This window comes from Sminthopsis crassicaudata, chromosome 1 (assembly GCF_048593235.1).
Source record: "Sminthopsis crassicaudata isolate SCR6 chromosome 1, ASM4859323v1, whole genome shotgun sequence".
Lineage (NCBI taxonomy): Eukaryota > Metazoa > Chordata > Mammalia > Dasyuromorphia > Dasyuridae > Sminthopsis > Sminthopsis crassicaudata.
This window is the reverse complement of record NC_133617.1, coordinates 199,654,961-199,680,904: the sequence shown is the minus strand read 5'-3', so window position 1 is coordinate 199,680,904 and position 25,944 is coordinate 199,654,961. Positions and strand designations below refer to the sequence as shown.

The following is a 25,944-nucleotide window of genomic DNA, read 5'->3' as shown; positions in this document are numbered from 1 at the left end:
GTCGAAAGGAACGTAGGAAAACTGGGACAAATATGATGGAATTGTGAACTGAACCAGCCACTCTGGAGAGTAATTTGGATCTATGCCTAAAGGGCTATAAAACTATGCCTACCAATTCCAATAGACTTTTGATGGAGAATCTCAACCGCCTCCAGAAAGAGGCCTATGGGCTGGGGTTCTCAAACTATGGCCCACAGACCAGATATGGCCCGCTGAGGCCCGCCGGGTTATGGCAAATGGGCTGAGGGGCGGAGACAGAGTGTGAGCTTTTGTTTTTACTATAGTCTGGCCCTCCCACAGTCTGAGGGACAGTGAACTGGCCCCCTATTTAAAAAGTTTGAGGACCACTGCCTATGGGGATTGAATATGGATCACAATAAAATATTTTCACCTTTTTTGTTGTTTGCTTTCTTTTTTTTCTCATTTTTCCCTTTAATCTGATTTTTCTTATGCAACATGATAATGTGGAAATATGTATGAAAGAAATGTATATAACCAAGGAAGAAGGGTGGGGAAAGGGAGGGAGAAAAATTTGGAACATAAGGTTTTGCAAGGGTGAATGTTGAAAACTATCTTTACATGTATTTTGCATGAATTTTGCAAATAAAAAGCAACAGCAACAACAACAAATCTGTGCCTACCCTTTGATCCAGCAATATCACTATTGGGTCTGTATCCCAAAGAGATCATTAAAAAAGGGGAAAGGAATCACATGTACAAAAATGTTTGTAGCAACTCTTTTACTAAAAGAGCAGGAAAGCATTAGAAATTGAGAAGATGTCCATCAATTGGGAAATGGCTGAAAAAATTGTGATATATGAATCTAATGGTGGTATATGAATATTGTGGTATATGAATATAAGGAATAACCTGGAAAGATTTACATGAACTGATACCAAGTTAAGAGAGCAGAATCAGGAGAACATCATATACAACAATAACAACACTATGTGTGATGACTCAACTATGATAGACTCAGCTCTTCTCAACTATGCAGTGATCAAAAACAATTCTAACAGCTTGTGATGGAAAAGGCCATTCACATCCAGAGAAAGAAATATGGAGACTCAATGCAGATCAAAGCATACACATTTTTTGTTCTTTCTGCTTTCTCATGGTTTTTCCCTTTTGTTCTGATTTTTTTTACAAGAAATATGTTTAACATATGAAATATTTTTAAATGATTGTACATATATTACCTATATCAGAATGCTTGCTATCTTGGAGAGAGGGGAGGAAAAAGGATGGAAAGAGAAAAATTTGAAACTCAAAATCAGATAAAAATGATGCTGAAAACTGTCTTTACATGTCACTAGAAAAAAATAAATTAAATTATTTTTTAAATTTCCTGCATAACAGAGACTGAAGAACTCAAGAAGTTTTACAAGTAGCTAGTAACAAACATTAATTTTGACATTAAGTTTGGAAACTGCTTTAAGTTCAGAATACCAATTTTTGGTTCAGACCCTCACTGATTTTTAACAGTTCTATATTCACAAAAACCACTTATCATTTACCAAAGTAAGGCATTTCAAATCCACTATAACAAAGATCATTTTGTTCCAGGCTCATTTTTATTCAAAATCTTATCAAAAAAAAATTTCAGTAAGGTAATTTTGTATTTCTGGCACCATAGTTCACCATTTCACATCCCTCTTTAACCACTTTCATTCCTAAATGTCATTTTCAGCTACAAATAAAATAGTGAGCCTTTCTCTTTAAATTTAAACTATGCATTGGGGGAGGGGAGTATATGCATTTGAAGTGAGAGAAATAAGGCTGATAAAAATAATAATTATACGATTGAGAGGAACAGAATTTTTTGAAAGAAAAAAATCAGTCTTTTTAATGTTTTAGTGGTTTTTCATGTACATGCTGCTTGATTAACATATCAAGGGGAAGATGCATGATCACAGTTCATTATGACAGCTTACATTTTAAACAGATTCACTTCCCCAACATGTCAAAAACAACTAACCTTTCCCAAAGGTGAAGGCTAGAGAATAAAAACTAAAGACATAACAGAAATCAAGAGCTCCCAATGGGGAAAAAAAATGGACCCATGTGCATGAACATAATTTGTTATTCAGTTGGCATTGAGTTCCTTGAAACAAAACAAAAAAGTATCCAAACATCACAAAGAATGCCTTTCAGTCCTTCTTAATAAAATTTGACCAACAGCAGCCCTCCCAAAAGAAGTGCCAACAAGGTTTTTGTTCTTCAAACACAATCCCCAAAAGAAGATTCTCTCCTCTATACTTCTTGCCTCTAGGAACCTGAAGGTTAATTCTAGGCTGGGGACTGGGGAAGGAGGAACAGGTTTTGTTTTATGGGTAGACACAATCTGCTCCTTGATTAATGTCAGTTTCTTCTGGACAATCCCCCTTCATACCATTATCTATACCAGAACAGTTATTAGAAGCATTTAAATTATGATCATTGGGCTTCTTGACTTCCTGAGAAGGAAACTGATTTTTAAAAAGTACCACAATGGGTAAATCTATTAGAGATAATGTCATAAAAGACAGAAGCCAAAAGCCTCCTTAAAGCTAAGCATCAATATTGATTGCTTAGGTCTAAATAAGTAGTTTGTTGAAGGGCTAATTTTAAAAGGTTCTTGAGCATCAAAGATTGATTTGTACAAATACACAAATAGATGCAGAAAACTGTAAAGGTTATACAATAATTATAGCAGCTGTTTTTGTTATATAAAGGATAAAGTAGTGATAGAGCATCAAAAAGAGAAACTTAACTTTAAAAACAATTTGAATGAAAAGGCACACTCTATAGAAAAGTATATAGAAAGACAGTTCACTTTTTGGATGTCAGGAGGTAGAGGGATGGGAAATGGACACTTTAAAGTATTCTTTGCAAATGAAGTTGGTTTCTGTCAGGCAACCTGGACAGTGACAACTGGCTTCTTTATATCCTGGTTTAAGTCAGTATCTTCTTTTATTGGCTTTTTAAAAAATGGGACTAGTACTCTGACATGTAGAATCGATACATCAAGGCCACAAGAAGGGCAGAGACTGCTGGGATCACCCAATTGGTCCACCAACTAGAAGGAAACAGTGAGAAAAATGTTTTAAATATATTGCATGATTTCAGACTCATATAAATAAAAATAATTTGTTCCAGCTAACAATAATTCAACAGAAAAGCTTTTTCTTTTTGTCTAAGCCACAAGCAGCAAGAGAGCTAGAAGCAGCATCAATGCTCTGCCCTCTCTCCCTGATAAAAGTTTTATGCCCCATTAGCCTGATAAGTCGCCAATGATACTACTGGTAAGTTTAGAAAAAAAAATGTACATATATTTTATAATAAGAGCTTATGAACTTCATATTACTTATGAACTCCCTTGACACATTTAAAAAGTATGATTTTTGGATAATGACAGATTATGATCACTGGGCAAAATATCAAACAATAGTAAGTGGTCATTAGAACTTTTACATGGTCTGAACATGGACATAGGGAAAGGATCATTTGGCTGGAATTAGGAAGTTTATTAATAACTAGCTGTGTATTATTGGGCAAAGATTACTTCTCTGGCCTTCAGTTTCTTCACATGAAAAATAAAAATAGGTGGATTGGTCTAGACTGTTTTCCCACCATCGAAGCTTTTTTCTTTAAGGTAACCAGTGAATTCAAGCCGATAAATTAACGGCTTTATATGAATTCTTTATAGCTTCTGATCCTGCTGAAAACTGTCCCTACTCCCTTCCTGTTCTCATAGCCCTGCTCCTTCCTGGCTCTCCTATCTATTTATCTATCCATACTTCCTCAGACTTCCTTCTTTGACCATTATCTTGTATTATTTCTCCTTTGAATAACTCTCATAAAACTGTTCCAAGTCCTATTTTCTCACTACACCTTCTCTCAATGAATTCCCATGTGTTTATATAATCATTTCTGCAAATAACTCCAAAATTTTTATAGTTACCCATAATCTCTCTCAAGATCTAACCCTGTATTGCCAACTGTCTGATGGACTTCTCCATGGAGATGTTCTGAATACAATGTGCCCCAAACAGATTTATTATCTTCCCTTGTCTAAACTTGCTTTTTCTCTAAACTCCTCTTCTCTCAGTCACCCAGGTTTGGAATCTTGGTGTTCATTCTTTCACTCTTCATTCTTGTTCAACCTCTATAAACTTAGTAGTTACCAAGTCTTATAAATTCTGTGTCCGTTTCTGTCACAACTTCCTCTCCATTTAGACCACCACTCTAATTCAGGTTCATATCAAAGAAAATTGCATATAGCAACATTCTTTACATATTATCTCACCCTCTAAAACTAAGGTTTGACAATCATACTACAATAATCAAGAGATTACTGGTATACTTTTCCTTTGGGTGGAGTTTGCTGGGATTTTTAAAATTGCCTATTTAGTTAGATGTTTATATTAGATGTTAATACTGCTTAAAAGGCAAGGGTGGTGGACGACAAAACCTTTCAATCTTCCTCCCAAGCCAATGATAGATTTTAAAATAAAATTTATTTCCCATACCTGTTGTTATTATCAAGGGTAGTAATAAGAGTATCCTGAAAAACAAAGATAAAAGCACAGTTAAAGAGAAAATCAAAACATCATACAATCTATAGTATTAAAAAGCTTTTTATGAAGCAAGAACATTTTACTTAGTTCTTCAAGAGACCAGTAAGATAAACATACAATTTCAGCAATAATTTCTTTTTATACAAAACTATGATCCCTATTCAACATAGCATTCAACTCAACAGGCCCTATTTTCCCAGAGGTAAAAAGGCTACATGCTACCTGTGGACAATCTATTTAATGTCATGTATACTTATCTCTGCTTATATTAAATGATTAAAAAAACCATGAAAAATATTCTGAATTAGTAATTTCTTCAACTGCCTATAACAACAACAACTGAACAAGGACAATGACTTTTAACAATGATCCTAAGTACAAACAAGAATATTCCCTAAAAGTGTACACCTTTCTGTTGTTGTTGTTGTTGTTTTTTCAAGGGGAAGTGACTTGCCCAGGGTCACACAGCTAGCAAGTATTAAGTGTTTAGGCCAGACTTGAACTCCTGACTTCAGAGGATGTGCTCTATGTGCCATCTAATTGCTCTGATAAACACCTTTCAATCAGCAAAATAATGGTAAAGACTCCAATCATAAGGAAATAGTATACCCAAATTTCAACAGAAATCATTCCAACCTTGGAAATTGATTAGAACTGCTTTTTTCAAAACTCTGTCACTCTAAGACTTACCTTTATGATTAGCCCTAAGACTCAAATATTAGCTGGCTAGGCAATATGATTTATTTCATAATCCAGTTTCTTTCTATAATGCCCCAATAAGAATATTCCAAAGGGAATCTTCAAACCATAATGACATCAACATTTTAATCTGTTGCCACGGTGGCCAATTTTGCCTCTGAGATTCTTTGAAGGTGGCAAATGTTAAAAATTAGTCAGAAGAACTCATAGTCACAGAAAAGAGAAAAAACAGCTACAAGTTTAAGTATAAATCACTCCAACAATTAGCAACTAGTTAAATAGCAGCCCTTAAATAGCTCACACAAGCACAAGTATTAGTAGTACCCTCAAAGGAAAACCAAAAGCAAAGTTATTTTCTCTGCAATGCCACAATCAAAAGCACAGGACATTGGCCTAATAATTGTTAGATAGAAACAAAGCCACACTCTGAAATAGAAGTGAAAGAGCCCTTTTTCCAAAGGAAAAGTAAAAAAGAAATCTTTCCAGGAAGAGCGAGCCAAGCCTTTTAGTCCCACCAACCTTGAAAGAACTTCTTTAAAATTCCTGATACAGTGAAAAGAAATAAGGAAATTTTAAAGAAAATTTCACATTAAGAATTCTGCCTTGATCATTTGTATCACATAGTTTCATCTGAACAAAAGTAATTAAAAAGAGTTAAGAGAAATAGAATAAATTTCTAAGGTTGATATTCTTAGATTTAACAATCTTAAACTATTATGTGTATTGCATGGGAAGAGGGGTGAGGGTGGGAAGAGAGAGGACATGCTGAGGACTTAATAACTTGTTTGCTCCCTTCCCCAACCCCCTTCCTCCCCAAGGGCTCCACATTCTTTAGTCTTGATCTTGTTCACTGTGAAATTTGAAATTGCTGCAGAAACTTATGATTATGATAGTACAGGCAAGCCTCACATTAGGAAGTTGTGCTTTAAACCAAAATTTCTTAAAACTGTGGGTTACAACCCCACCTAGTATCTTGTAACTAAATGTGTGGGGTCATGAAATTATGATTTCTTATCAATAAGTGTTTGATTAATCTACCTATTTTTAAATGCCTATGTACCCGGAGTTGAGTAAAGATGTCTTGGGCAAAAAGGGATTGTTGAGTGTAAGAAGTTTAAATAACTCTGCTTTAAATTAGTAACAAAAGAGCAGCAAAAACAGAATGTACATTACACATTTAACATATTTGTTAATCAATTTTGTTTCAAGTGAGGATGTTCTCTAAAGAATTAGTAAAATTTATGATATTACACCATACAAACACACACAAAAATATGACGATTCATTTGGAAAACTAGGCTTCTATCCATTCAGGCCTATATATATATATATATATATATATATATATATATAAAATCTTTATTTTTATCTTTAACTGTCCATGGCATCGCAGAGTCTTGTTTGTTACACCAAACTGAATTCTCCTGATTATCCATAGTCAATTATTAGAACTTGCAAGCAAATTTTTCTAAAAATATCCTAACCCACATTCAAAATCAATCAACAAATCATCACTAAGATTTCATTCAGAAGCACTATTAGGCACCTTTACCTCAATAAGCTCCTTGAATCATCATATACTATGATTTTCCAAACCCAGGATTTAGGACTTGTGAAAAATGTTGGCAAAAAAGGTCAAGAAAATGATTTCTATTTAAGGATTTAATTGAAATAGAAATACTTGCTCACTATGAAACCTTACTTTGCAAATAGTGATTCCTGCTCAGTAGGAAACCTCAACTAGTCTACTTAGGAATGTTAATGGGTCCCCTGAACTTGTCTTTTGGAATTGCCTTTTTTTCCAGAAACATGAGATCCAGAATATGGAGGATGTCCTCAATGTGATAAGGATAAAGTCTGCCTCTCATCCCCTAATTCCCAAATGATATAATTTGTTATTAGTAACCCAAAGTGGACTCTCTGTCTTTGGGAATCAAGATAGGCACATCAGTCTGCACTAGACTGGAAAGCTGCTGGAACCTCTCTAGATAAGCAGCCCATCCTCTTTCTAGTCTAGGAGCTACCCAGAGAAAACAATATGATTTTGCTTTCACCATGCTCCTCTCCTTCAGGAGGAGTCTTGTCTTTTTTCCCCACTTTTACTGTACCTTTCCCTCTCTTGTGCCACACCTTGAGATTTATTTTCTTCTCCTTATAAATAATGCAAACTTTTGTGTGGATGGTGAACTTCCACAGGAATGTTTATTTCTCTTTTAATCTTTCATGTAAAGTTTCATGCAACTATGATCCCCTGTTAACAACTCCTTAGCCCCTATACCTATGTAATGATTCAGGGAATGTAATTTTTCATAACTGAATCTGCTTTGTAATGAACAAAGAAGCTCCAAGGTTTTGTGGCATTAACATTTGATCTGCCTTCTGAAGTTCATATTAGCATGTCTTGTTTTGTCCAGAATTATCAGAATAACTCCTTGATTTTGTTAACAGTTTAATGAAGGCTGTTAACACAAGTTAACAGTAAACCTACTAGAGTGATATTGAAAACCAAGGACATGAATTATGACCTAATGAAAACAAAAATTAAATACCATCCTTCTATAGATGTGCAAATACCATCCTGGGGTCTCTCAAACCCATTTAGTCTACCTAAAGAAAAAGAAACATTATTTTTTTTATCTTCTCTGAACAACTGGGTTATTTTGATTGATTATATCTTGGCTAATCAATCAAATCTTCTCCTGGAGGATAATGGTCCCCATTATTTTTAAAATATTTGTGAGTTTGAGAGCATCAGACTTCAAATGAGTCAGAAGTTTCTAAATGAAAATTTTTCAATACTAATTTTTTTCTACTACCAAGATGACTTTTTGGGAACGTATATTGTATATTGCCTAATCTGATTTGTCTATTTCCAATATAGTCTTCATTTGTGACTGAACGATACTGTTCTAAATTAAAATTCTGGGTTGTTTTGGTCAGTATTTCCTCAATAAGTTGGCTATTTGGTCAAATTCTATAGACATGCCAAATCATTTTCCAGAAAAAAAAAATAAAGGGTTATGAAGTTTGTGCTTATATATTTAAGGGGGGAAAAACTTTCTTCTCTGTTTGAATTTCTTGATTTCTATACTTTTCCCTTATTCCTTGGTTAAAGAAGCGGACAGTTAGTTATGTGGTAAAGTAGTCAGGAAAAAAATAAGATTTCAAAAGCCTGTATTTTCTGATTTGAATAAGTCCAGATAATTTATTGAAATAGACTGCTTTATTTAGGGTGCCCTTTACACTGATGTGGATGACAGAGTAAACAGAAATGTGTGGCAGGTTGTTTTTGGGAGGAAACTACCACTCTTCTCCTATAAAGTAAAACAATCCTATGCCATTCATGAAAAGTCTGAGGTACTTTGAAATTATAGATCTGGGGGACCCTAAAGAAATGTCATGTAAAGAAACAAGAAGTGACAAGTTCAGAAAGGAAAGATCCAATCTATGTGAAGGAGTGACAATCCTGGGCATATCATTTTATAAAGGATAGTGGCAATCTGGGGGAGCATCCAAGAAGCAAACAGGATTGTTGAGAAAGATCTTGGGTCCATGCCATGAAGATTGGATGAAAGCCCTGGGAATGTTGAGCCTGCAGGTTTTAAAGCTCAAGAGGACATGACAGCTGTTTTCAAAAACTTGAAAGGCTGTTTGTTATGTGGCAAACAGAACAAATTTCTTCTGTTTGGTCCAGAAAGTCAGGACTAAAAATAGCAGGTAAAAATTACAAAGAAACAAGTTTAGGTTTGATGTTAGAGATATCTAAAAGTAGAATGGGCTGCCTTAGGAGTCTGTAGGTTTCTTGTCACTAGAGAACTCTAAACAAAAGCTGGAGAGTGATGTGCTGGATACATGGCAAAGAAAATTCTTTCTCACAAATGATCTTTTCTCTTCCAACCCTGAAATCCTGTGACTGAATGTAAAGATGTGTATGAAAACACAACCCTCATTCTTTCTGTTTTCCCTGACCTCTGGCCTTCCCTTTACCTCTTCTTCAGTCACTTGGGTCCTACCTGTCATTCAAGGTCCACCTGAATTCCCACCTCTTTTTTGAAGCTTTTCCTAGCCACAATATCCAAAACTGGCCCTTCCTATAATTCACTGTCCACACCACTCATTGATTGGTGGTTCATCATAGGTAGCATAAGCAACTACTTTCAACAAATTTCATTTCATGATTAAGTTGTTTCTATACCTTATCCCATCTTGTTCCCTAAAGTTTTTTGTTTTTTTTTTTCCTTATGCTTACACAGCTCAGGAGCTCCCCTACTCAACTTTAACTAGTTAATATAACAAAGATGATAATAATAATTGTTTATATAGCTCTTGCTCTAGGCTAAGCAACATACTAAAGATTTTACAATTATTATCTCTTTTGATCCTCACAACAACCCTAGGGCAACTGCTATTAGCTCCCTCGTTTTACAGATGAGGAACCAAAGGCAAACAGAGACAAAGTAATTTATCCAGGGTCATACAGCTAGTTAAATGTCTGAGGCAGAGTTTGACCTCATCTCCCTGACTTTGACCTTGACATTCCATCCACTGAGCTACTTAATGGCCTTATGTTTGAAATGCAGAAAAGTTGGGTTTCCACAGTATTACAAACTTCAAGATAGGGTGGGATAGTGGGTACCACTGACCAAGAGGTTTTCAGACTATGAAAGATTAAGGAAAGTTAGGGTTCACAGAACAATTAAGTGGTCGGTAAAAGCCTTGAGCAAACAAGGAATTGGGGAGCTAGGAAGGCACAGGTGGAGTCAGCCAATATAAAAGAGTTTTGTGGTTTTAAGAAAATCACAAACTTAAAATAATAGCCCATCCAGCCCAAACTAGTTGGGGTCAATGACTGGATCTGAACAAATCACTACTGGGCCTGCTTAATAGGCTAACGGAATATTAAACAACAAACCCTGTAGAGGAGTTTTCTGCCATTTTTGAACATTGGATATATGAGAGGGAGACATGTTTTATACATATTAAGGAAAAGCATGTAATTAATGGGCGTATCAGAAAGACTGTAACCCAGATAAATGGACCAATCCATTCTCTGAAGGAAGGGGCTGCATCACACCAGCAAGTATAAAGGTTCCCCCACTTTTGTGCTCAGGGCTACCTCTTTCCAAAGAGGAGTGGGGGCTGCTTCTGGCCAGATGAGTCCTTAAGATTCTTCTTTAATAAATTTTCCTCGATATCTGATTTTCAGTGACAAGAGTGTATTTCTAACATTAGTTGCTCACAATTGGTCACATTCTAGAGCCTGATTCTCACTAGGTTATTCCTTGGTGCCCAGTATATGATTTGTGTTGACTCTTAATTAAGGTCAGCTATTGCAATCACCCTTTTGGTCGCCTCAACCAGGGCAGTGGGTCTTGAACCTCATAGCCAATTACTAGTTGATAAATCTGATGACATTCATGCTATTAAGTATCCTAAAGGATGGGACCCAGCACTATCTATTTGATTGATGTGAGCTATTGTTTGGTTTTTTTTTTTATCTTTATACTGATAAAGAACTTGATTGACTAGTTAATGGAGAGTCATGATTTGGCTCAATTCCAATATCTCAGAGATATTTACCAGACTGGTAGATGCTCAATGAAGAGATGTGAATAATCATTATAAAAGGATTCAACTGGTAAGATGCTGAACCTGCAGAGTAAGTACAGCTCTGAACTGATTAAAGTAGTTTCCTCATAGCAGTGTAATCAACAGTCCCGTTAAAATGTTTGAAATGTTAAGTCATCTCTGTGAAGAGTGCAGAATGCTCTCTCAGACACTTATAAATACTGAGATATATTTTTTATGTTTAAGTTCGAACTTAACTGACAAATATATAATTTCCCATTAAAAGGAAAAAGTATCTGGTAAGTTGCCTGATGTAAATTAGCAACTGAAACAACTTGCTTCATATTAAGCAAGCAATGTTTGTACTTTGGAACATGCCACACAAACACTTAGCAAAGAGTTTTCAAGAGGACAAAGTTTATAGGGCAGTTTGGCACTTACTGAAGGCTTCTTTATTTTGCATCTGTCATCCTGCAAGAAAAAAAGAGAATGCAACACAATTAGAATGAAAGTGATATTTCTAAAATGTTCTGTTATTTTGAAATCTTAAACAATAATAACTTGGATATCTGACCAGGTATGCCCAGGTTTCACTAATTTAGCAAAATAGCAAAAATTATTTAAATGGATTAAATGTTGGGGGAAAATTTTCTAATTACAAGTTTACAACATAAAGTATTGCAAATATTGGCAGGTGTAAATAACACATAAGAGAGAGAGACACAGAGAAGGGGGGGAAGAGAGGGAGAGAGAGAAAGATGGAGAAGGAGGGAGGGAAGGAGGGAAAAAGAAAGGGGGAGAGAGATGTCTAAACCTCCTTCCCCCTAGTCTTTCCTCAAAGAGTCTTAAAAGATCTCAATAAATCTTTCCCTTACCTCCCAAACTCTCCAAGATAGAATCAAACACTATTGTGTCAATCAAGATGAATTCCTTACAGTTTTCAAAAGGTACACCAAAACTGCTTAAAAACATTTCAGGTTATCCAAAGGGTCTGCTTGATTGATGCTTATGGCATCCCTTCTGCTAGTTTTTAATGTGCCCAATTTTCAAAGGAATCCCTGATTCTGTTGCAAAGATGGGGAGAAGAGTTTTTGTGATAGTAATTTGGAAATCTCAATGTTTTCCCAAAAAAGCATTGTACATATTAAGTAGATTTGAATGTGCTAATGACACAGATATGTTATGAATTAGATGGGTTTTTTTTGTTTTTATAGGATATCTTTGAAACCTAGTTATTAAGTAAATTATTACTCCTTTAAGAAAATGAATGATCAATTCCAAACAATTAAATTATATGATTTTTGGGTAAAGCCATTTCCTTAGTTAGGATGAGTCTATAGATACAGATCAGTGATCTGTAAGCTCTCAAAACTCCAATCTGTGTAAATGATAAATTAATATATGGCTTCTGTAACACTAATTTTCTTAGTGAGGTTACAATGTATATGGTCTTGCCAGACTTCAGCAAGTACCTGAAGAAAAGAAAATGCTAGCTTTATATCTTCCAAACAAGGGCCAGTAAAATACAAAAAACAACATAGGACATTATTTCCTGAGGGAGATGAAAAGAAAGTTGAGGGGGGGAGGAATACAGAAAGTTGAGGGGGGGGAGGAATACAGAGAACCAATGTCTTATAAAGTCAATTATTCTGTCTTATCTTTTTGTTTCATATATGTAATCCATGGGACAGAAAATAAGATCTAAGATGAAATGGCAACCTTGAGAAGAACTAGGACAGAAGGCTTTTGAGAATATACTCACTGGATGAAGTTCCCCAATGATATATGTCTTGGATAATTCTCGAGCATCTGTGGAATGCCCAACATCCTCAAAGTTTTCAGTTGCATCACCTCCAGCTTGCTCTCTTAGAACTTCTTCTCCACCAGGATGCTATTTATTTAAAGAGAGAGAAAAAAAAAACAAACATTATAATTGGGAAGTATCAACATTAATTAGGATTTGTAATACAGAATATTCCAGAGGCTATTATTCACTTAGGAACAGAATCAAGAGATGAAAATTAGTAACTCTCATTAAAATAAATCTTTTTAAAGTTGTGAGGTCAATTCTCCTCGAGGACTAAATATTTGTGTTTTTACCTTTAATTAAAAGATACTGATTTCTCTCAGGAACTATCATCTTCATTCTCAAGTGCCTTATCAAGAAACATTTATTAAATACCTATTAAATCTTTATGGGGAATACAGGGGAGTGGAGTGGAGCAATGAATCAATCAGAATTTATTATGCACCTACTATGTGCTAGTGGGGGGGGGGGATATGACAGAGAAATCAAAGTTTTTCCCTTCAAGGAGTTTACATTAGCAAACTACGTTAATCTACATTAGTAAGTTATATTAACACCACATATATGTAAGTATGTGAAAAATTAATGCTAGGTAATTTTAAGAAAGAGGGAGATGTCAATAACAGAGTGGAAAAAAAATATTCAAAGCACCACATATACACATCCATCATTTTGTGCCTATCCATAAAGTCAGAACATTTCCAGTCTACTGAAATCTGGGCTATTCTCTTACTCCAGGCATCACTTGTCAAACCTTGCCAATGGCAAAAGGGTTCCCTTCTATAATATGCATGACTCTGTGGTCATCCAATCAAGTCTTATTTACATTTCCTTTTGGCGGCTAGGAGCTCACACCTTCTAGAAAAATGCCACCAAACACTCATATTTCCATGTTCTTTTAGGACTGCCAAATCCCTTCCCAAAATAATGTTCTGAAGTGATAGTTCAAAAACAAACAAACTGAATAAAGCCTGTGCCCTGGTCAACTGCCATCTTTGCCAACCTCAATCTTTGAGATTCTCACCTCCCCTTACAAATCAAAAAAATTAACACTTATGAAGTGCTGTCTTATGTTCCAGGCTCTGGAAACATCAAGCCAATTATCAATTAGCCCCTACCCTAAAGGAATTTAGTCTATAGTAAATTAAGAAAAACGTAAAATTGTGGTGAAAACACTTAACTCTGTTACTAGCTGCTGTGTGACTCTGTCAGTATTGCATTACTCATTACATAAGACAAAATGTAAAATTATTTTTAAAAAGTGCTTTTTCCTTCTTTTGAATCTATGCTTCATAAAATTTTTATAGAGGGGTTTTTTTTGCACTTAAAAAATCTGACAAAAGAATAATGAAAAATAAAAAATACATTTTTGAATAGCATCAATTTGAGAATAGAGATTCTATGGTCTAATTTTAGGTTCTAACAAACCTGTTTTATGATGAGGATTATCCTGACTCTTCATACTGAATGAGTTCTACTTTCCACTATCACCTTGGGACAAGAAGGAAGAAGGTGGAGTAAAAAGACAATGAATAAATTTCAGTCAAAGACTGAGAGAGAAGTATGAACAAAATATTGACATCCCAATAAGCAAACTAAATGAAAATATTTTAAGAGAAGGAAGAAATTGTGGGCAAAATTAACACTGGGAATTAGAAACTCTGTGGCAGGCTTCTCTGATCAATCCAAGAGGGTTTCTTGAAAAGGAGGACTTTTTTAAATGAAAAAGAACCAATTTGCTGAAGCTTTGGGAATGAGAGAAAAAGGTATTGCCAAGTGTTTTGGCCTTGACTTGACCCATGTTACAATGAAAGAACTAGTAGTGCTTTGAGGTAAAGAGTGACATGCCCAAATTAAAAAAAAAAAAAAAAAAATCAATTCAGTAACTCTCAAGTACATAGATGGATTTTAAAATAATTTGTGATTACTCTCTACTTATTACTGAGTAAACTGTGGTTAGTATTGCTTAATAATAAATAATGCATTTCTTCATGCACGAAAGATTTTCTTTTGGATAGGAAAAAAGTATGTTTTTTTTGAGGACTGTTTAGCAACCAAATACCTACACATGTACTATCTTTACCATAATAGCTATCAGGTTAAAAGAAACAAAACCTTGTCATTTCATATATATTCAGGGGGGAAAAATTACTAGGGTTAGTACATCTATAAGACACTATACAATTGTGGAAAGAATAGAAAGAGGGCAGGGCTGAAAAAATAAGGAAACCTGGCCTCTAGGCCTAGCTCTTCACTAACTAGTCCTAGATACGTTATCTTAGGCAAGCATTGACCTTCTGTATGACTTAAGTATTTTCATCTACAAAATGATTAACTATGAATTGTGATCAAATTAACAATGGACTAATAAACAGTCCAATGTACCATCCTTATAACTAGCCAATCAAAGTGTCTTTCCCTGGATACCACCCCATTGGAATATGAACTCTCTGATAGAAGAGAGGATCTTTGCTTTTGTGTTTGTAGCCTCAGCTTTGAACATTGCTTGGTAAATAATAAGAGTTTAATAAATGTTTTCATTCATTCATAAACTTTAAACCTAAGTTTCACTCCAAGCATAAAATCATATGTTTAATAAGCTTGTCAAAATCAAGACTCCAAAGTTAAAACATTTGCCTGGGGGGTGGAAGACTTTCAGTATAATATGAACCACTTCCCTCTATGAGCACTGTCTATAATAAATTTAAAATGTTTTAAGGATATTATACTTAATTGCAAAAAACTAAGATTATGAATGTCATTATACATTAAACTCAAAAATATCTTCATGGAACAAGGCTTATCATTGTTAATTACATAATATCTATATCAGCATATCAGCAATAATTTGTCAGCGACAAAGCAGAACTTAGGAAATAACTATATATTAAGCTAATTTAGAGCCAAAATAACAAAAACAAATTAAAGAACAATTAACATTTCCAACTCATTCTCTTGCCAATGTTTTCAATACATTTTGCAAATGCTATTAAGAAAAGGACAGTCATACATAACTCCAGTAGAACTCTGCTTCTTAAAACTGGTTTGTGACCATATATAAGTTCTCATAACTGAATATATGGACTGCAAAATTATAACCTGTTACTAGCTAATGCTTGATTTTTATAAATATTTTATATACTTATATAACCTAGGGTCATGTAAAAATTTCTTAGACAAAAGGAATAGCAAGTGGAAAAAGTTCAAGAAGTCCTGCAGTAGTTTTTTCAATTTAAGGATGAACAATTCAAAATAGATTGCTGATTAAGTTGGTAGGATTTTTTTTTAAGTCATTAGTACTCAATTACATATATATATATATATATATATATATATATATATATATAATTTCTATATGTATAAGTACCATGTATATATTTTATTCTGAACTTAATAAATACCAAATAAATGACTATTTTCTTTAAAAAAAAAAAAAAAAGTCATCAGTACCTAGGTGAGACATAAAACTCCAATATCTGTTGCTTAATAAATGATGATGATAAGGTAGTGGAAAAAATTTCAAAAACTTCTTAAGTGACAGAAAAAAGACAGAAACCTGATAAAAAGTAGCTGAGCCCACATATGTTAAATGTTTCACTACAATAAATATTGGCAATATCCATAATCTTACATGGCTGCTTCTGTGTACACTCGGGTTCTCATAGGGATAGACCAGCAAAGTCTTTTATGTACAAAATATATTATGTATACCTTACTATTCCTTTCAAATATATAAAAGTTATCATGTAAATCTATTTTTTCTCAATGCCCTTCCTCTGATACTTCACTACTCCAGCTTCTGATGTTTTCTCAACTTCTTTTTTTTTTTTTTTAAAGTATTAAGAGCTTAGTTTTTTCCATGTTACTAGGATCTTCCCCTCCAGACATCTTTTATTCTGGATACCTCAATACTTTCATAATTATATCACCTCAAAAGGGAATCTTCTCTGTGTATACCTCATCCAATTAATGCAGGTAATTCCCCTCCATTATTCCCTCAAAAAGAGAGATACTCCACAGTTTCTATTAATAATAATTGACATATACAGAATGTTTAAAACCAGCAAAAGAATATTATTCATTTGTACCTTATATTAACTCTGTCAAGTAAGTAGTACAGCTATTACACCGGGAATTCCTCACTTAGGCCCTTCTAGCATACATGTCTTCTATCCCTAGGGAAATTAATTCTCCATTCTTTTTTTGGAACTCCCAATCAATTGCCCCACCTAATTAATTAGTACCTGCCTATGCACAACACTGCCCATTTAGTTCATTCTCTCTACCCGACTAATCCTAGACACCAGACCATGATTTAGTTTCACATTTATATGTGATATACCATCTAACCATCATCTGTCTGGTGCTAAATATTTCTGCTAGATGGCCAAATGTCTCAATTTGCTCTATAAAGTAGAAGCTAAGTTCATTTGCTCAGTGGGAGAGAATTAATTTAAGGAAAGAAGAAAAGGTAACAAATAACTGCATTAAGGAGGAGTTAAAGGTCAAAGCCCTTGATAGAGGCAGTCTGGATGTTAGAGATAAGGGTCAAAAGGATTGGTGAGAAGTCAAAGTTGGTTTGACTTTAGTTACAAAAAAGCTGCAATTGTGTCAAGTCAGTTCACTTGTACCCTGGTACAGCACATACCAACAGAAAACAAAAATATAAAGTAGGATGGATTCAGGGTTACATCAAGTAATAAGTCAACAAACATTTACTGTTTATCATGGAATGAATTTTTAAATTTTTCATTTAAAAAATAGTTGGGTTGTCTATTTTCAGACAGATATTTCAGCTAAATATTCAGGTTACATGGTGAAATGGCACCTTTAAGAATATAAACTCACTCAATATAGCTCTAATCATGTTAAGTTGGATTTAGTTAGAAATAGTAGATAATATTTGCTTCCTTTAGCCATTCCACTGAGGCTAGAACTTTGAACTAGGAGGTATTAAAATAGTATACTGTTTTACAGGCAAAGGGCTAAGCACTGGGAAGCAAAGTGTCTCTTCCCTCTAGGAGTTTATATCCCAATGGAGAAAAGCACGCACGCACACACATACACACATACACACAAATTTAGTAGAAAATTAAAAAGGGCAAACATGGAGTAAGTGGAAATATAGTGGAGAAAGAAGTCCTGAGTTAGAAGCAGGCTCTAAAGGGTGGAAAGAATATAACTGTATCTTTGCTTAATTGGAGGCTAAGAAGGCTAAAGGATGCAGGAGAGGAAAGGACTTAAAAGCTTATTAGAAAGTCTTAGATGAGAAGAGAACTACAGAGTTAGTCTAAGGTGACTAAATGACATGAATAAATGAAGATAGAGAATAGATATGGTGGGTATACTCGACGGGATCCCAAGAATACCATATAAATAGATATTTCAGGAACTAACAAAACAAATGGAAAACTTGGTTCCCAGTACAGAAGAGACTGTTTAGAGGAAGAAAACTAATTTTTGAAAGAATTTCTTCTCTACAGAGAAGGAAAATATTTCCTAGAACATCAAACAGAATTAAAAAAAAAAATTGGAAATGAACTTTAAGGATCAGAGTCTACCTACCTAATTTTACAGACATTGAAACTAAAGATTCGGGGAGATTAAGTAATTTATCCAAACCTATACAGTGGTCTGGTCACACAATCCAAGTTTCCTGACACTTAAATCCAGAAATGTTATTATATGAGCAAATGAAAGTATGAAGAACATATTTTTATATGCAGGAAGGGACCTTTTGTCTGAAAAACATATTAAAAATTGACTTTCATTTTTCACCACCCACCCAACATTCTCCCCCTTCACAATCTTCATATTTTCCAAAAATTTTAGATTTCTCTCCATGCCCTCTAGGAGCTCACTAACTACTTGATTAAAGCAGCCTCCATGCCTGTTTTCAGGTCCTTGGCAAGACAAAGTCACCTGGAATAACATCATAGTGTTCTAAATTTGTTCAAAGTTCCAGTCTCAATAAAGCATCTAAAGAAAACAAATAGACCATTTCTACCTAAATACAACTTAACATGAAGCAGAGGTCAAGTAAGTGTATATTCTTGAAAAATATTTTTCCATCATTTAGTGGGAACATCTAGCACTGCAAACAAAAAATAACCATTTTTATAAGTGGAAAGGAGTTACAGGCACATGCATAATGACTAAGCAAAAAACATCAACAATAACAAAAACAACTCTGTAAGAAGAGTTTATCAATCCCCTTGGAAGTTAAGCCAAAAATGAAGTAAATTTGGACTTTACAAAGGGCAAAGATATCTAAGTCATATTACAAAAATATTGAAAAAAGACTGTTTAAATCAATTGTTCTTTTTATGTCAGTAAGTTCCAATAATCACAAGTACAAATAGTTTACAGAAAACAAAGTATTGTCCTCTCTTCTTTAGAATAAACTCACCATGTTGAAGAGTGATGTGGCACCTGTAAGTCTTTGGAACAATGTCTAGGTCATAAATCAATGAAAGTCTTCCTTATCACCTTCCTTCACCATTTCAGAGGTAGTTCCCTGATTCTCTACATCTGATACTTCCTTGATAGTTATTAGTAATTTTAAAATAGTTCCTATCTTAGTAAGCTCTTGGCTTAAATTCTTGTCAAGGCAGCCCATTTTACTGCGTGTGTGTGTGTATATGTATATGTGTGTGTGTATGTGTGCTTTTCATGGTAAGGCAAATTATTTCCTTGTAACTTTCACATATTGATCCTAGTTTTAACAGTTAGTAAGTCACGCCACCTTCTACACTATCATACTTAAAATATATAAAGATAGATATCATTAGTTTTCTCCATCTAAACATGGAGTCTCAACCATAGTTCCTTGAACTATCATTCAAATATCATGATTTTGAGATCTCAGCATCACCCAGGTTACCAGGTTACCCTCTCCTGATTTCAGTTAGAAATGTCTCTTTAAAAATATGGGTTTAAACACAAACATGCCAGATATGGTCTGATCAGTGGATGACAATATTATCCAATTCTTTCAATTCTGTCTCCTACTGAAATCCAATACAAGAGGGGAATGGAATGCACTGCAGAGTATGAACCCAAGTCCATTAACAAGTACATGCCATAGACTAGCACCCACCACAGTGCACACTCATGGTACTTAAATGCTTGTAGTTTGAGTGATTCCAGACAAAACACAGTTTAGTGCTTTTAAAACATAGTTATTTGTTGTTTTTTAACTTATTTGATATTGTTGCAAGTGCCCGTTCTGCTGACACTAAGAAATTATTTTCAAATTTTTTTGATTTGTGTGCTGAATTGTTATCTTAAAGAAACAATTCGTTGACACTGAGTCAGAACATATCCCCTTCTTAATTCTGACACCATTATCTTAAAATCATAAATTACATTCTTTCTCTTCATTTTACATTTGTCTGATCTGTGTAAGGTTCCTGCAAGTCCATCCCCATAAACTCTACATTTCCAATGTTTCCAACTCTACAGTTTGCAATTTCTACATTATCCAATAAAGTTGGAAATTTTACTATGTACTTCACAAAACATTCTGCCATAGGCTTTTATATTTAAGGTAGGCCAAAAAGGAAGCTCTCCAATGAGTGACTTCTGTTTAGCTCCTAAGAACAATGGGCAGAAGATACAAAGATACAAATCTAGACTGATGTCAAAGAAAAAATTTCTACTACAGAGATACCCAAAAGTGAAAGTGGTTGCCTATGGGTAGTGAATTCCATTTCATTGGAGGAATTCAAACAAAGGCTAGATGAATGACCCATCCAATCAACAAATACCTATTAAATATCTACTATGTGCCAAGCAAGGTGCTAAATGGTAAGTGAAACAAAGACAAAAACAAAATTCTTCTTGCCCTCCAGAAACTTATATTGTATTATGGTGCCCTTTTTTCTCCTTTAACATGATGTAAAGGATTCGGGGGCAAATCCTTATGATCTCACTGCTACAATATTGCCATGGTTTCCAAAGTTGCAAGTCTGACTGTATCCCTCACTACCCTTGTGGCTATCACCATCTAACAGGAAATCCTCTTTGGTATTCAAAGCCTTTCCCTCTCCTTCCTCCTCAGTAGACAGCAGTCAGCAGTCCCTCCCACAAGAAATTTTCTCAGGCTGCCTCTACACCTGGAGTACTCTCCCTCTCTCAGCTTCCCCTCTTCCAAGTACCAGTGAAAGTGCTACTTTCTCTGAAAGCCTTTCCCGATCCCTTTTACAGCCATTGGTGCCTTACCCTTTGGGTGGCTGCCTCCAATTTATCCTGTATGTGTCTTGTCTGCAGTTGTCTGCAGCTTGTGCTTAGCATGATATCTCCCCCCATTAGACTATGAGCTCTCTGAGAACAAGGACTGTCCTTTGTCTTTCTTAATAAAACCAGAGTTTAGTGCCTAGAATTTAATAAATAAATGTTTGCTGACTCTCTGATAAGAAAGTCACACCCCCTTTATGAATATTGATTGACTATTTCCAATCTAGAAAGACTATCTGGTTTTTGGTGAGCTCTAATCATAGGAAATTTTCCTTTACATCAAACCTACATTGAGAAGTTAGAGCTAAGAGGGCGAGTATTAAGAAGCAGTACAGACAGTTCTCCCCTCCTCCAAGTCCTCCAAATGGGTCTAGAAAATGTACCAGAGTAATCCTGGTGGGAAAATCCAAGAAAAAGTCACAGTGAATGATATTTCCAGTACAAGTAGGCATAAGACAAAAAAGTCTAGATACTCAGGGTAGGATCTGATGAGGAGAGTTGTGAACTGAGCATCCCAGAACAGGAGGAGGCTGTGTCCTGGGGCAAGAAGAAGGTGCCAGAGACAAACTTTGTCATTCATTACTCAGTCCCATGGTCACACTTCCAGGATGAGCTGAGCTTCCCCAGAGCAAGCCCTGGGCTACACCAAGATAAGAGTGAGTTCTGAAGCTGCAATAGGTACATAGTTCAGATCCCAGGAGCACAGCAGGATCTCAGTTCCAACTTCTATCCCAAACCCAAGCTGACAAAAAACCAGGGTAGGAATCCTAGACCAAAGAGGAATCTATAAGTTCTGCTAATTCTGAACCACTCAAGTTTCTCAGTTGGCTGAAAGAGACTTAAGTTGACAGAAGTCTAGTGTTGCTCAGACCCAACTCAGGTTAGTAATTTGCAGAATTCAGACCAGAAAAACCACCAGTCTTTAATTTAATTCTGATCATTCTAAGAGCACTAAATAACTCAATACTTGATACCTCAAGAAAGCTGCAACAGAACCAGCCCAGACCTTTCCTTTCAGAAGTGTTGCAGAACCCAATTCTAACCATATCTGAAGTAGGCTAGAAGTAGGCTAGAAGTAGGCTAGAAGAATAAACAAAGGAAAGAAGAATCTCATTATAAAGAGCTATTATGTTGACTGGATGTTCAAGACACAAACCCAAAAAAAGAGAATGATTCCAAACATCTTCTTTTGGCAAACACATCATGAGTATATATTTAATTAGAAATCCTGGAAGAAAAAAGCAAGAAAAACTCTTTTAAAAATTCAAGACTTATAAGACTTCCTGAATACCTAACCAAAACAAGACCTTCTGAGTCTTGCAAGAATCTTAAAAGAAACTTCTTAGACCTGTTAGAATCATAAGGCAAAGAAAAAACGGAAAGAATACGCAGTTAGTTCCTAAAAGCGATCTCCAAATTCAAACATTATAAGCAAATAAACAATATAAGCAAAAAAATCCAAAGCATTTAGGTCAAATAAAAAATATTCCAAGCAATCAGAAAGCAAGAATTCATATACTAAGGAGGCACAATCAGGATTAAAACAATTTAACAACTACAACCATAAAGGAAGAGAAAGCTTGAAATATCATATTCTAAAATGCAAAGGATATCCAACCTTGCAGCCAAGAATAATTTACTCAGCAAACTTAAATATAATTCTACAGTATGCTCATCCTAAGGATGGGATATAATCTTAACACTGCAATGTTAAGATAAACATGAAAAGGTAAGATGAACGAAAAATATAAAGGATTAAATAAGGATAAACTACTTCCATTCTAACAAGGAGAGATAACATATATATTCTCTCTGAACTCTACCAGGGTCCACAGAAGGAGTCTATAATTAGACAAGGCTTGGGAATAATTCTGTTGGACAGAAAAAAAGAGAAGAGGAATTCACTGGAGGGAATGTGAAGGAAGAGAAAAAGGTTGGGAAAATTGTCTCACACAATCAGAGACCATATGTAGAAATCTATACAAAGAAGAGGAGAGTAGCTGACACTTGTTTGTATAGGTGTTTATTTGTGGTCCCTGATTGTGCAAGTAATTACTAAGCTTTTCTGAACTGCTTTTTCTTTTTTTTTTTTCTGAAATGCTTTTTTTCTCTTTTATTTTCCTTCTGTTACAGAATGGCTCAACAGTTAGAAGAGAGGAATATATTTGGAAATAATAGTCACAGAAATTAAAAGTTATTACAGGAGGGGGCAGCTAGGTGGTACAGTAGGTAGCACCAGCCCTGAAGTCAGAAGGATCTGAATACAAATGTGGTCTCAAACACTTAACATTTCCTAGCTATATGACCCTGTCACTTAAAAAAACAAGTCACTTAACCCCAACTGCCTCAGGAAAAAAAAAAAAAGTTGTTACAGGAAATATAAATATGTTATTGTAGCAAAGACACAATATGGCAATGACAGTTTCAACGGGAGAAAAAATTCTAAAAGTAACTTAAAGGAATTATCTAGCATAACTTGTAGCACTTAACAAAAATGCACATTAGGAAAATTACACTCATAATAAAGTATGTTAATATTGAAAACAAATAAAAAATTTACGTGATTATGTCAACAGATGGAGAAAAGGCTTTTGACAAAATTAAGCAATTATTTATGTTAAAAATGCTCAAATAAATGAACAGTCCTACAAGTTATCTGTTTTGTTATAAGAGCATTTTTCCATTTATCTTTTTAATACTATTTATTTTATTTCTCCAAATACATGCAATTTTCAACATTCAGCTTTGCAAAACCTCGTGTTCCAAATTTTTCTTTGTCCTCCTTCACCCTCTCCCTAAGACAGCAAGCAATCCAATATAAATTATAAATATGTACAATTTTTTGTTAAATGTGTTCAATTCTTCTAAACTCATTTCCATATTTGTTATGCTATACAGAAAAAATCAGGTCAAAAGAGAAAAACACGAGAAAGAAAAAAACAAGTAAACAATACAATAAGAAGTGAAAATACCATGTAAATCATTACTTTAAACAGAAAAATATAAAAAGCTTTTCTTAATAGAATCACAGAAATAATTTTGTGGGGGGGGAGGGGGAGTCAGCAATTGAATTGGGTTAAATGACTTGCCCAGTATCTAAGGCTGCATTCGAATTCAGATCCTTATTATTTCAAGGCTGATGCTCTATCCATTGTGCCATCTAGATGCCTCTTAGAAGTGCATTTTCAAGGTGCTCCAAATCACTATTGATCAGAGAAATGTAAATTAAGACAACTCTGAGGTAACACTACCTACCTCTCAGATTGACTAAGATGACAGGAAAAGATAGTGACAAATGTTGGAGGGGATGTGGGAATACTGGGACACTAATAAACTGTAGGTGAAGTTGTGAATTGATCCAAACATTCTGGAGAGCAATTTGGAACTATGCTCAAAAAGTTATCAAAATGTGTATACCCTTTGACCCAGCAGTGTTACTACTGGGCTTATATCCCAAAGAAATCTTAAAGGAGGGAAAGAGACCTGTACGTGCAAAAATGTTTGTGGCAGCCCTCTTTGTAGTAGAAAGTGGACACTGAATAGATGCCCATCAATTGGAGAATGGCTGGGTGAATGTTATGGAATATTATTGTTCTGTAAGAAACGACTAACAGGATGATTTCCGAGAGACCTGGAGAGATCTACATGAAATGAGCAGAACTGGGAGATCATTATACATGGCAACAAGACTATATACAATGATCAAATTCTGATGGACATGGCTCTTTTCAACAATGAGATGGACGATTCAACCCAGTTCCAATTGTTCAGTGATGAAGAGAGCCATCTACACCCAGAGAAAGGACTGGGAACTGAGTGTAATTCACAAAACAGCATTTTCACTCTTTTTGTTTTTGTTTGCTTGCATTTTGTTTTCTTTCTCATTTTTTTTTATCTAATTTTTCTTATGTTGCATGATAATTGTAGAAATATCTATAGAAGAACTGCACATGTTTAACACATATTGGATTACTTGCCATCTGGGGAGGGGATGGAGGGAAGGGAGGAAAAATTTGGAACACAAGGTTTTGCGAGGGTCAATGCTGAAAAATTATCCATTCATAAATTTTGAAAATAAAAAGGTTTAATAAAATAAAAAAAGAAGTGCATTTTCAACAAGAAAAAAAAACTGGAAAAGGAAGTATAGAAATCTCTATTTGCACTGAAGGCGATCCAACATTATCAGATTTCAGACCACAATATAAACAATTAATAAAAACTGATTTGGTTTTGGTTTAAAAAAAAAAAAAAAAGTAAATCAGCAGATTAACAGGTAATCAAGACTCAAATGAATTTATAGCACATTTATTTGTACAATTTTTAAAAAACAAGTATATAAACAGGAAACTGGAAAACAGTTTGGCAGAATTTAGTTTTAATCTGACATTATCAGATAACACAGTAAGTTCCAAATGATCATGTGACCAAAATATTAAAAATTATAGCATTAAAAACAGTTAGATGAAAATGAAAAGCAGACACCTTTCACAATAAACCATGAGGCTGGGGTTAAGTGACTTGCCCAGGGTCACCCAGCTAGGCAGCGTTAAGTGTCTGAGACCAGATTTGAACTTGTGTCCTCCTGAATTCAGGGCTGGTGCTCTATCCACTGCGCCACCTAGCTGCCCTCTCTTTCAATCCCTATTCTTTTTTTTTTTTTTTTTTTTTTTTCTGAGGCTGGGGTTAAGTGACTTGCTCAGGGACCCACACAGCTAGGAAGTATTAAGTGTGATATGAAGAGATAGAGCATTCATTAACTTAATTAATAGCAGGATTCTTTAGCATTTGTGCGTTGGAAATGTTTTTCTTTTTTAAAAAACCAACTAACTGTTCTACAAATGACATAATTATCCCTAAAGGTCAAAGGTTCTGGTTGATAAGGAAGACTGAAAGAAGTAGGAAAAGGAATAGTAAAAGAAACAATCCATATGGAAGTTATGGAAAAAGAGGAATAATTAGCTTGAAGAGGATGAAGGAAAAGGACTGGGTGTTCTCCAGGTAAAAATTAATTTGGAATCCAAATCAATCAAAAAGCACTTATTATAAGCTCATACTATGTGCCAAGCATTGTAT

The 25,944-nt window shown here is 34.8% G+C and overlaps 1 protein-coding gene across 1 annotated transcript in view; it reads right to left on the bottom strand.

Moving 5' to 3' along the window:
* Window positions 1–1,555: 1,555 nt before the first annotated feature.
* Window positions 1,556–25,944, bottom strand: part of CYB5A (cytochrome b5 type A) — a 43,832-nt gene continuing 19,443 nt past the window's right edge. The window contains exons 2-5 of the mRNA XM_074273907.1: window positions 12,589–12,717; window positions 11,268–11,297; window positions 4,512–4,546; window positions 1,556–3,058 (exon numbers count right to left, since the gene is read on the bottom strand). Of these exons, the coding sequence (XP_074130008.1) occupies window positions 2,977–3,058; window positions 4,512–4,546; window positions 11,268–11,297; window positions 12,589–12,717 (276 nt within the window). The 3' untranslated portion in view covers window positions 1,556–2,976. The remainder of the gene's footprint in view (window positions 3,059–4,511; window positions 4,547–11,267; window positions 11,298–12,588; window positions 12,718–25,944) is intronic.